Source organism: Aedes albopictus, chromosome 1 (assembly GCF_035046485.1).
Source record: "Aedes albopictus strain Foshan chromosome 1, AalbF5, whole genome shotgun sequence".
Lineage (NCBI taxonomy): Eukaryota > Metazoa > Arthropoda > Insecta > Diptera > Culicidae > Aedes > Aedes albopictus.
The window spans coordinates 184,933,249-184,946,687 of record NC_085136.1 but is presented as its reverse complement, the minus strand read 5'-3'; the positions used below and the strand labels follow the sequence as shown (position 1 = coordinate 184,946,687).

General features: G+C 36.6%; 1 protein-coding gene across 1 annotated transcript in view; it reads right to left on the bottom strand.

Annotated features, from left to right (window-relative positions):
- Positions 1-5,971: 5,971 nt before the first annotated feature.
- LOC109405519 (uncharacterized) overlaps positions 5,972-13,439 on the bottom strand; it is a 77,711-nt gene continuing 70,243 nt past the window's right edge. Inside the window, exon 3 of the mRNA XM_019678617.3 lies at positions 5,972-10,429. Within this exon, the coding sequence (XP_019534162.3) occupies positions 7,831-10,429 (2,599 nt within the window). The 3' untranslated portion in view covers positions 5,972-7,830. The remainder of the gene's footprint in view (positions 10,430-13,439) is intronic.

Genomic DNA, 13,439 nt, shown 5'->3' with positions numbered 1-13,439 from the left:
AATATTTTCTCACGACGAATTAAGTTAAATTAAATTTAAATTTTACCCATATAGAGGAAAATAAGTCAAATTTACAATACCACACAAAAATTACAAAATGTTTCTTCCTTTAATCTAAATAGGCTCTAATATATCTGACTGAAGATAACTTGAGAACAGAAGTTGAAAATCTTTGGACATCAACACTTATTGACATCAACATTTATTGACATTGACGTAAAAAAAATACATTTTTTCGAGAAAAGTCCAAAAAGTGCCAATCTATGATAACTTTTTTCAACGTTCATGTTTTAATAGTTTGTGAAGCATTTGTATATTGTTGTGTACGTTCAAAATTTCATTCAATTCGGTTCACTGGTTTCCGAGATCTGACAGCTCAAAAATGAGTTGTCTAAAAAATAGTGTTTTACCCAGGCATCAAATTTTTCACTCACTCACGCGAGCAACGATCTATCACACAGTGATATTAAGGAGTGTATCGGAAAGTAGTTGAAAATGTTCAGAATGCTCTATCTCGAAGCTGGGTTGGTCTTTTCATTTCGGTTCTTCTATGAAATCTTCGCAATATAGTTAAGTTTAGAATACCTTGGAAAAATTTGGAAAATGTTTAGTATTATTGAAAATATGGTTAAATGAATACACCTCACAAAATAAAAATCTGCACAAAATGCAATTTTGTTGAGATTTTTCAACATTTCAAAAATCTGTAGCGAGTAAAATTTGTACGATAAAAAATCTGGAAAATATTGATGCTTGTTAACAGTTATGTACACATAACATATCATGCAACACGGACTTTCAAAATTCATATTTTCGATAGAAAAATCTCCTATATCTACAAAATGGTCCACTCCAAAAAACGTCTAATTTTTGGTCAAACTTTGAAGCTCTGCATTTAATATCTTAAAAGGATATAAAATTCTATTTTTTGCTCTAAATTACTCGTCCATAAATTAAAAAACAAACCCTATTTAAAAAAATGCGAATTTTTCATTTAATGTATTTTTTATTTGCGTAAACATGATTTGGAGGAGCATAGAAAAAAGGGGTTCCTCAAAAATGGCCTTTTTTCATTTTAAAGAATTGCGCTTAAATGCAGTGGAGATTTTTCTTGAAAAAAATAATTTGCCTATATCATGAGGATTCTGGAGCTTATTATGTTTGCCCAAACAAGTTAATAATTTTCGAACACTATCGAACTTTTTTCGCAATTTCAATTTTTTAGAAGGTGTGCAAAAATTTAAAAACATGCGTTCAGTAATCTAGGTTAAAACCCCAGTTAAAATAACATTTTTGGAAAATCATAAAAGCCATTTCTTTTTTCAAGGATTTATACAGTATCTCCAAACATAAAATTACTTAAAAGTTGTATTAAACTATTTTTGAGGCTATTTTAAACATTTTCAACTACTTTACGATACACTCCTTATCCGGATAAAGCAGCCCGCGATATTTTCCCTGCACCCATAGATGATTGAAGAGGCACTCACTCCGGTTCCTTTGCGTGATAAAAGTATGCTCTCTCCCACTAACGCTCGTTTGCTCTCGCAGGAGAAAAGGATTGCTCAGTCTGCACCAATCTACGTTTTCACCCGGTTGACGTCTGAGCTGTGCCGTGTTATCTAGATGGCCTTGAAAATAAGTAGATTTTATGTAAACACGGCACCACTAAACGTCAAATAATCAATTTCGTGCATCGGTGGAGACGTTATGTGGCTCGCAGACAGAGTGAAAATTTGGGTGCTTTGTTGTTTATCCGTGAGTTGTGCATGGAGAGAAAGAGAATTATCGTGAGCGCTGGAGTGAGAGACTTTTATTTTTCATCCCATGTAGTGAATAATCAATCATGATCGCTGAGGCGGATAAATCCGGGGATTTTGATCGCCGGAGTGAAAAATTGGATGCCTGACCCGAACGGTTCTAACTTTGCGAAAGATTAATCAATCGATTCCAAATTGGGTTGGGCTCAATCGATCGAGCACATATAATGGGTTGACAAACAGTCAAATTTTGAGATTTTTTGATGCACTCTATGAAAAGTTACAGCATGTTGAACTTTTTTGTGAGAGAAAAAAAAGTTGTCTATCCCAAACATTTTGGCCATCCCCTGTATTATTGTGTGTCAAAAATAAGCCATTTTTAGAAGAAAAGCATTAATAACTTCTTAAATTGAGGATATAGAACTTTGCTGTCTTTGGAATATTGTTTATTAAATGTACTAAAACTGCTCGGAACAAAGTTTTTTGCGAAAAATCAATGTATAAAAATTTATTGAAAGAAAACTTTTTTTTCCGGTGCCACCCTAATTTTTGTTTATAAAAAATAATATCTCTGGAACCATAAGAGATAGAAATATGGTTTCTTCCGCAAAGTTGCTCAAAATTAAGTGCCTCTCAACTTTCATTGCTCTATTTGGCCACAATAAAAAAATACATTGTGATCTTGAGAACCATTTGGACCACCCTAATTTCACATTATTGGAAAAAAATGTTCCAAAAATATGAAGAAACTTTCCCGAAGATATCATGTAGTTAAAACTAATAGTTCAGACGTAATTTTTTTATACTGAAATAAGGTCCACGGTGGTGCAGTGGTGTTTCAAAACTATATAACCCCGGATAAAAAATGACCATTCATTACATGGTAAATATTTTTAATATATGACTGCTTTTATTGTTCACAATAAAACACACAGTAGATATATGGTTACTTTTTACAATAGAAATCAATCCGATATAAAGCCTGTATCCGCAATATTTGGGACACAGAAACACAGCTGTAACTCTGCAATAGATACATTAAAATTGCTCAAATTTTGTCTAATAACATCTTAAGATGTGTTCATTTCACCTAGAAAATTTCATGTAAATCGGTGCAGTACTTTTTGTTGTATCAACGAAAGAGTAAAATGTGCGCCATTGAATTTTGTACAGCCCCAAGTTTTGCTTGTCAGCGCTGTAACTTTTGAATTTGGCAAAGGAAATGGCTGAAATTTTGAACACAAATCTCTCAATCTACATTTGTTGCATGGGCAAAATTTTAAAAAAATCGATGCACTATCAACAATTTTATAGTCGAAACATGTTTTGGGACTGAACGTGATTTTAGCCTCTCAGACAGCAATTAGTCAGCACCCTTTATTGTTTCGATTGTACTATTGAAAGTACTCGATAAAAAAAAAACGATCAAATCTGACTATGCATGTCAATGGTTGCTACTCCGTTATTGATCTGAGCTGGTACCAATTGCACTGAGATCCAAATGAATAAGGGCTGGGACACTCCACTTATTCTCAAAGTGCAATTCTAGCAGCTCATACATTTGTTTGGATCAATACCGGCGCCGGCCACGTCCTTATAGTCAGTTGAGAAGGGAAAGGAATGTTAGAGTGTGCTGGTTGTTGCTACTAAAGACCGAGATCACCTCTGCATCCCCACATCCAGCACGGACTGGGGTATTTGTTAGACGGAAAGGATGGGAGATCTGGGAGTCACCGTTGGGTCGGTGATGCGATCCATGGATATGGGGTTATTTATAGTGTTCGTAAGGTGATAGATTATGTGGTGAATGAGGTGAATAAGGTCAAGCGGCACAGCACGCTTTTGTTGCATAACTTGTAGGCGTTATATACACTGTGCTGTGAGTGGAAATTGGAAGGGAGGGAAACGACTTTTTTTTCAATTCGTTTCTGGTTCTAGCGATGGCTATGAACATATGAATATACATGAGTTGTATATGTAGAGAAGAGCGAGAGAGAGAGTGGAAGTGGATAGAAAGATACAAAGTACGATGAAAAGGGACGGGCCAGGGATTGAAACCATGGCCTTCTGCATACGAATCAGAAGCGCTAGCCACTAGACCACCAAGCCCGTCTATTGAAAGTACTATATCCAAATATACACATAATAAACTAGCTTCCGTGAAAATTTCATGAAAATTGGCAGAGAAATTCAAAAGTTATGAATAGGCAAAAATCGCACATGAAAAACACGAAAAATTTTCACTAACACTCACCCCTATCAACACCAGTAGCTTTCAAACCAATTGGTCAAAGTTGATGAAATTTTGCAAGAAAGTGTCTCTATAAGTATCATAACTGATAACGAAATTTCATAATTATCATCACAGAACTTTGAACTGTAGTGTAAAAGAACCATCTACTATGCGAATGAAAATTGGTCATGAATGTACAAAATGCTTAAAACCACGTCTGTTCGTTTTTCATCCACAGTTAAAAGTAATGTATCGATTTTTATGAAATTTGGCACAAGAGTTCTCAGTCAATTATTTGGTCAATTTTACCGATTCATTACAGAGCTAATGACGTACTTCTGTGTCCCGATTATTGCGGATACAGGCTTTAGTTCGTACAATAAGTGAACATTAGCTTTATTAATGACTAATTGATTCGATTGGTTTTCAATCGTTCTTTAATAATTTAAAGTTACTATTAGTAAAAAAAAAGAGTTGTTTTTATACATTTGGAAAAGTGCCTGCAAAGTTCTCATGGACTTTTTATTAAAAAAGAGTTTGTTTCTCAATTACACTTAAAAACAATTCATCACAAATTAATAACAATACATATTATTGTTGCTTGGATTATGTTATTCTACTCTGTATAATCAAATACAAAATCACTTGACATATTTTTTTAGTCTTGAGTATTTCTTTTTATTTGAGTACAGTAGATATTGGCAAGGGAAGCTGTCTACTAAAACCTGAGGAAATACTTATAGAACACTTGCTGAAAAGCAGGTTTATTCAAGTGAGGACGTTACGACAAGAAAAAGTTGAACACTGATTTTTCTGTTGTTTTCCAATAAATTAAATGGATCTAGTAATTAAAAACTACCATTGATAACAATACAAAAACAACTAGTTTAATGGGTTCGATTGAACCGATGTTAAAATAAACATGTAATAATATTTGTTGTTATACCTATTAAAAGATTTCGCCTTTGAAAAACCATAGAATTCATATTTCTCGGTAACATTTTTCTCCCGCATTTACATATGGCCTTATGTACATATTGTGCACGATTTATGGTATGCATCATATGACCTGAGGTCTGACTTGTGATATTTGGCAGTTATTTGAAAAGATTGATGATAGATCTTATCAACAGCTGCCAAGCAATACATACCAGACATCAGAGTGTTTGATTCTTATCATAAAATGTGCATATCATTCTGGCGGCATTTAGTGCTCGTTAATGCGGGAAATATAAATTCTATGGGTTTTCATAAGCGAAAACTGCTTACAAAAAACAACAAATATTATTATTTTTTTTATCTGTATTAACGAGATTTTTAACCCTAGGCTAGTTCATCTCGGGACCCACGCTTTACTTCCCTTCCAAAGGAAGAACTCACATTTTGCGAGTTTGTCGGGAGTGGGATTCGATCCCAGGTCCTCGGCGTGATGGTCAAGAGTTCGAACCATCACACACAAATATTATTGTATTTTTATTGTAACAACGATTCATTTGACGTCATTCAATTTATTGTATTTGTATTGTAAGAACAATGAAAAAACATTAGGATATATTGTTTTCTTTTGAAAAATGCCCTAAAAATGTCTCATGAAAACACAATACATTCTACTGTTTTTCGCGAAAAAATGTATGAAAATTTTCTCAAAATTTTATGGTTAAGATACATAACGACCACCATATTTTATTGTAAAACTGTCATTTAACATTCGCCGAATGGTATAGAACATAGGGGTGATGGTGAGTGTGCTGTGCAAATTACAATATGTTTAATGGTGAATATTTGTCGAAAAAATTGTGTAACAATAAAATTTTTATGATATTTTTTATCAGGGACTCCAACGTTTTTCTGAGGTATCATCTGGTTTAGATCAGGGGTTCTCAAACTTTTTGAACTTGCGACCCCCTTTCGATTTTTATAGGATTTGGCGACCCACCAGCACGTACTTTCATAAAATAAGTATTTTTTTGCAAATTAGGACTGACGTTTTAATTAAATACATTTCATCGCTTTCTCTCACAAATTCTAGAAATTAAAAAAATATATATACATTTTCAACGAAGGTTTTGAAAAATAGTGGCAAATGTATGCTTCTGCAGAACTTCTAAATTTACTTTAAAATAAAAGATTGGGTTAAAATGGTCAAAATAAGTTCAACGAGTGGGTGAACATGAAGTAGAGGTTTTAGAATTATAGTACTGCTGCATAGTCAGATGAATCTTCTCGAAAATTTTGGTCATAGCCTTCATACACACTTATTTCATTTATATTTTTATTGAAATCTCTTCTCAGTTGTACTGTGTTCTGTAAAAGTTCAGACGATCGACATTCAGATGAATTTTACCGAAGTTTAGCTTAACTGAAGTTCGGTTTAGGTAAAGTTTCTTATCGAAGTTTTGTGATTTTTGGTATTTCAATTTTTTTATAACTTAACTGCTAAATCTGGTGTGCTAATCTAACTGAAAATACAAACTGTAAGCAGCAACTTTAACTCATTTTTCGGAAACGCAAGGAAAATCCTAAATTTCACCCTAATCTTAAACCTCCAGAATCAAAACTCATAATTTCAGTATCCATTTCAGAACGCAGACAGTAGTTGCAATATTCAATATACTCCAAGCTAAGACTTATAATGCAAAATTTTGAATGAAATTATAAAGAAACAGAATTTCTAGAAATAACTCTGCCGATTCTTCAGGGAATATTTGTAAATTAGGAAATATCTAGCAGTATCATTTATTACAATGTTGTCCAAGCCTTCGCGACCCACCAAAAATCAGCCCGCGACCCACCAGTGGGTCGCGACCCATAGTTTGAGAAACGCTGGTTTAGATTAAAGTGGCGAGCTAAAGCCTGGAGCACATACTGTCCGTTCCGTCGAGGTTTGCGTTTTTTGACAGTTTTTCCATGGGAAATGTGGCAAACTTCTGTCACGCATACGCAAACGTATGCATTCATTGTGCGGGGCACTTATCTCTCATCACGGGATGCCATCTTGCCCCAAATGATTACGTTACCTATGCATTTTTATATGAAATATGAATTGAAAATATTTTATATAAACCAAACTTGGTATATAAACAATAATATTTTGATAATTTTATAATATTAAATTAGATGGCCGATTATTATAAGAAAATTATGTTTTCAAGCACAAACAGTAATTTGTAGTATATTTTCAAACTTATTGTAACTTTTTCGCATATCAAAAACATGTTTCATTGTTTATAATCATCACCCACTCCGATATTTTTTATGCTGCAAAAACATGGAAGGCTATCTTGTCCCATATGGCCCCATAATCCTGTAGACCACCACACAAAATTAGGTCTATTTCTGATAAAGCTTTGACGGAGAGGAACCTACAATTCCTTTCCTTATGGGTACAAAAACCGTCATTTTTGCAAGCGGACGCTATATTTGTTCATTTGGTATTTTTGACCTTCGTTTTTTTATATATTTTTTTTTGGTCTTCAATATCTAACGGGCAGTTAGCCTTTTCCATTAGGAAAAAAACATTGTGGAACAAAAAAAGTATTTTCGGATATATATGGAAGTAAAAGAGTTGTTTATAGAATGTAACTAATTTATTTTAGCGAATTGAGGCAATACCTTTGAAAACCAAAATGTATGATCATGAGCAAACAAGCGGTAAATAATTTATTTATCTCGTGAAATAAATATCTTTTTTGCAGTTCAATAGATGCCTTACTATATCAATGTTCTAGTTATCACAATCAGCAAGTGTTTTGATGACATTTTGTATATTGCGTTTTTTTTTTCGTTTTCTCTACTCATTGCACAGCATTCCAATTCCTACCGAAATAAAGCCATACGTTACGGATATTTCAGTTCTTGTGGTGTAATGAAATAAACGTGGGCTTTATCACCGGGTAAATGATATTGTATAATTGGCTTTGTGTTCCTACCGTTATATGGCAATAGCTCGCTGTCGGGGTTGACAGCTGGTAGCGGATGTTTATAATTAATCAATATATCTTTATCTAAATATCCTTCATTTCTTTGCTGCTGGTTACGAGAGGAATACTTGCCTTTCTGTCGCGAACTGGAAGAAGGCTGTCGTGTACCATTGTTGTCGTACTGCTGATTTGATGATTGATTAAGGACTGTTTTACTGGGGGCATTGGTCTGATAGGTGAACTTACTGGGAAGGTATAGTTTAGGATTGTATCCACTCGCTCCATTGTTATAGATTAAAGGCTTCGGTATTTCGTGAACCCTGACCTTTTCAATACTGTACCAATTGGGCTGATCGTAATAGACTGGTCTTGCCGTAGTGAACGACGAGTAACCGGAGTGAGGGTTTGCACTAGTTATGTCTACATTAACCGAATGATCCCTATAGTTGTAATTATTGTGTTGAAGATCCGGTTTGTCATAGGATTGCAGAGGTCTACTCGGAATCGGCTGAATATTTGCGGTATGCTGAGCATAAAAATTTTGATTAAATGGTAATGCGGTGGGTCTAAAATCACTTTTCAATGGTTGACTGGGAACATGTTGATGGCTGAATGGATACGATTGGACCGGGGAAGATAAGGGTGCCCTCAAATCGAAAGAGAAATCGTAAATGGGCCTTGCTTTAGGAGTTCTCAAGTTGTTGATTATAGGAACGGAATGTTCATAAAGCCTAAGGGTTTGTCGTATCGTTTCGATTTCCCTGTTAAATTCTTGCATAGTCTTATAACGGTAAGCCTCTACATCAGGTGTATCGTAGGTCAAATCTTTGTTCTTAGTAGGAAGATATGTTTTCGAGGGTGGCCGTTTCTGCTTTACAGCAGGTTGGTTGAGCAACGGACCGGCGGTTGTAGTCTGGTAGTGGCTATCATAATTAATGTCCGTCAATGTAGTTAAGTATGGTAGGGGAGTTGTAATCGAAAAATCTTCAAATGGCTGCAACGTAGGAGTACGGGCGTCAAAGTATTCAAAGTAAATAGGATTACCTTTGATATTGTCGGGACTAAGTGAGATAAGTGGAGGAGATATTGGGGCATTGACTTTGTGAAGTTGAGTTCTTGTTGCTGACGGTGGTTTGGCTTTGTTCCGTTTCTTCGTTGGCGATGCAATAGTTGTAGTTGTATGCGAAACTTTGCTGGGCGGCCGAACAGTTCTAAGGATAGTTGTTTCGTTGTTTTCAGGGAACTTCTTCACGTTTACTTTTTCGATTTCGATTTTATAGTTAGGAGTTTCTATCCGGATTGGTTTAACTTTTACAGGCTTCGCTGTTGTAGTTGTCGGCTCATTTCTGATAGTAGTTGTCGCTAGTGGTGATGAAGTTGTGTTCTTCAGACGTTCTCTTAGTTTAATGTCATTTATTTTATTCAATACATCTAATGGTGTCTTGACAGGTTTTTGGTCTTCGTCAAGCGGAGCGAAGAAGTTAGGAGGCGGTGGTAAGATGATACCTGGAACAAGCGGTCCTGGGGATACTGGGTTAGTGTAGTTGCTCTTGTATTCAAAACTGTATGGAGGTGGGTAATACAATGATGGATCGTCTTCGTCTATGTCGGTGCTGTTTTGCTCATCGAATGAACCGGATGGTGGCGGAAGTGGGAATGGTGGTAAAGGTGGTAAATTTAGGAACGGATTCGAGAACGTCTGGTTTGGTTTGCCGAGTGGGAGGGGAGCTGGTGGTGGGTATTGGTATCCGTTAAACTGCGAAGGAGGGCCGTCCTTTCCATTCCAGGGAGGGGGATTCTTTTTATTGAGATCGTCGGCTTTAATGTCTGGGACTCTCTCATTAGAGAAGAGAAAAACTGTCTGATTTGTGAACGGATTGTATACCGGAAGTTTATTATTTCCGATAAACTGTATCGGGCCATCGTCGGTGAGCTGGACAGGAAAGGGAGGCGGAACTTTTGGGTTTAAGGGAAGTTTAACCTGTCGAGTAGGAGCGTCGTAGTCATCAATTGGCTTCCATTTCGGTTTATTATTGTTTTTGTTGACAGATCCACCCTTGAGAACTAGCAAGTGGTCTTCCGCTAGCCAAATTTCTTCATCTTTCAATCCCCCATAGTTTCTGGCATCGTCCTTCGGTACTTCTGAGTTTGACTTATAACTCAAAACTCCCGGCCGTTTAGGCGTTGTGGAAAAAAGTTCTTTATGAATGAGCCCGTATTTACCTTCAGCTACCTGATCTGATAATGTCTTTTTACTTTCTTCCTTTTTAGTACTATTGGACCCTTCTTTCCCACTATTGCCATTTCCTGCACTAGCCGTAAGCAGTAATCCGTCATCAATATCATTATTTTCTGTTAAATTTATATTTTTATCGCGGCTAAAAGGATCTAGATTTGTATTGTTGCTATTCGTTTTCCTTATATTGACATTCCTTAAATTTCTATATACTTCACGATTGAAGAGTACATGGCCACCAATCAATCGCTCTATAGTCCTGCCGTGATTTCTTCTGGATCTGGAAGTAAAGAAAAGTTATTAGTATATTATATATATCTCGATTTCTCGAAGATTGTTAAAAGTAGAATTAAAATTGACTTTCTAACGCACTTTCAATACCGACTCTTGCCATAGAACGCAGTCAAAGTTGTATGGGAAATTTTGTGCGCATCAACCCTGAACAAAGATCTGGGTCCCTTTTAGCGTGTAAAACAACCCAACAAAATTTGGATGCGATTGGTTACGTCCTTGCGCAGGTATGCAAAGTTCAATTACCTGCAATCTAAATAAGGCAATGAAGAACCTTGCATAAAACAATAGGATACTGCAAGATGACGTCACGAAGCCGTGCACTGACAGTTCAGCGAGCTTGTTTATTATGTTTCCAGTTCAAAACCGAATTAGCGACATTTTTTCTTTGACTTCCGCTGGTTTTGTCTTTCGTTAAACACAATGTCGGAAGTGGGGCGCTGTATTGTACACCTGGTGCTCTATACAGCGCCCCACTTCCGACATTGTGTTTAACGCAAGGCAAAAGCAGCGGAAGTCAAAGAAAAAATGTCGCTAATTCGGTTTTGAACTGGAAACATAATACATGGACTTAGTCTCTAGCGGAGATCCGGAAAAACTGTTTTTCGATACAATTTCAGTAAAACCACAGACAAACAGACGTAACACTCTAATAATTCCCATCGTACTTCGATTTAACGATCCTTTTCAAAATTTGATAGTTGGCCAACTACCCCCCTATGGCGCTCACATCGTTTTTGTTCGAGTTTGACGTTTGCTCACTACCGCCACCTAGTTGATGGTCGGCCAAACTTAGTCATTTTAGCATTGGGCGAATATGTTTCCGTGTTGAATCGAAAAATGTTCGAAGTGTTACGTCTGTTTGTCTGTGGTAAAACGGTAATTAGACGATTGGTTTTGTACTAGTAGAGTTGAATATAATCGATATTTCCGTATCACAATGGTTTCGGAACGGAAGGAGTAAATTAAATGGGGCACGCTCGGTGTAGTACTAGATTTGTAGTAATGAGCTGAATTTTTGTATGGTGAGAAGGTCAATTCTTCGTTTCTGCAATGAAATGGTGCAAAAAGCGTGGGTATTAGGGTTCATTCAAATATTACGTAACGCAAAATATGACAATTTTAGACCCCCTCCCTCCCCCACGTAACAACTTTTGTATGGAAGATTTTGATTTTTTGTATGGAGCGTAACATAGCGCTAGACCCCCTCCCTCCCCCCATTGCGTTACGTAATATTTGAATGAACCCTTATGATTCCTTGCCTAATTTGATGCTGTTTGAGCAAAACTTTGGATAACTATGTTGTTTATGTTGCAAGAAATGAAGAAAACAACAACACTGCTGCCCAAAGTTTTGCTCAAACAGCATCAAATTAGGCAAGGAATCGTAATACCCACGCTTTTTCCACCATTTCATTGCAGAACGGAGAATTGACCTTCTCACCATACTAAAATTCAGCTCAATACTACAAATATAGTACTTCATCGATCTGTCCTATTTTCGCCGCTCGTTAAAAATTCTAACACCTTGTAAACAAGCTCGCTGAACTGTCAGACAAAGTGAGGTTAGATCAGGTGCTTGCAGTACCCTATAACTTGTTCGTTTCCTAAAAAAATCTTGTGAAAAACTGAGTGTTCCTTCCCCTGACAGAAGCGGCTTCGACATACCTAGTGAACCACCACCAACACTAACAAACTTGTGCTGTGCTCGTTGTCTTGGTCGCCTCGTCCGTCACAAATACCAGGACCGAGAGACGTGTTAGCAGCAGTGCAGCACTCTTTTGGGTAGAGTCCCACCTGAGCCACGAACAAGGATGGACGCGCGTCGCGTACCTCATCCTATCGCGTTTTACTGGCATAGGGTTCATTCAAATATTACGTAACGCAAAATATGACAATTTTAGACCCCCTCCCTCCCCCACGTAACAACTTTTGTATGGAAGATTTTGATTTTTTGTATGGAGCGTAACATAGCGCTAGACCCCCTCCCTCCCCCCATTGCGTTACGTAATATTTGAATGAACCCATACGACAGCAATTGTTTTAAAAAGAACTTAGTAGATGTAACTAGAGAAAATAAACGTAGAAATATGTGCAGTTCTTTGTCTAATTCCCTTTTCCCACGAAAGTTGGCTATTGCCAAGCCCGGATTAAGGATTATGGGGGGCCGGGGCCCGAGCGGATGTGGAGGCCCCTCGGAGAAATGACCAAACATGTTTTTCCTTATTTTTGAACTGTACTTGAGTAATATGAAAAATAAAGCTTATGTTAGTAATCGAAAAATGTATTTGTGGGGGCCCCTGAAATGTTCAATTTGGGGCGGCTCCATACAAACAGGTGGCCAAAAATATTTTCGCGTCATTTTTATAATGTCTTGCTCCTATTCATAGGATTCATGCCTGAAAAATATGAAAAACATGTTGAATGGGTTGTTTCAACACGACAGTTTCAAACAGCATGAAATTACAAGGGCATTGCATACTTTTAGGCGTTTAAGGATATCTGTTCCTTTTTACAAAAAAGATTCCAATTCGCAAAAGCACGCTTCGCTAAGTGATCTAAGATCAGATTTAGACTGTACTATGATTGATCTACCGAGAAAACCGGCCATGATGACCAAATGTTTCCTCAGAGGTATTTAATGACCAATAGGGTGATTTTATATAGCAATATCCCAATCGTCGCCGACAACTTTAATGGAATTGCAGAATAGCAGCTAGTAGCAGCCAAATTTGATTTCAATGTCTCCCAGGGATCCCAAATAAAGACATAGAAGTAGTCCCGGAGCGAAACTCAGCGAATCTTTTTTTGTATGATACGTTTTGTATGGGAAAAATTTGAAATTTTTAATGTGGCATCATTTAATAGTTTTAAAATCAACATTTCTAAGTCTGAAAGGTCATTCGAAAGGTGTATAAGCAAGCTTTTAGAAACTACTTTAAAAGTTTAACATTTTTTATTTAAGCCGAAGATATGCAAAGTTGAACATTTCATCAATTT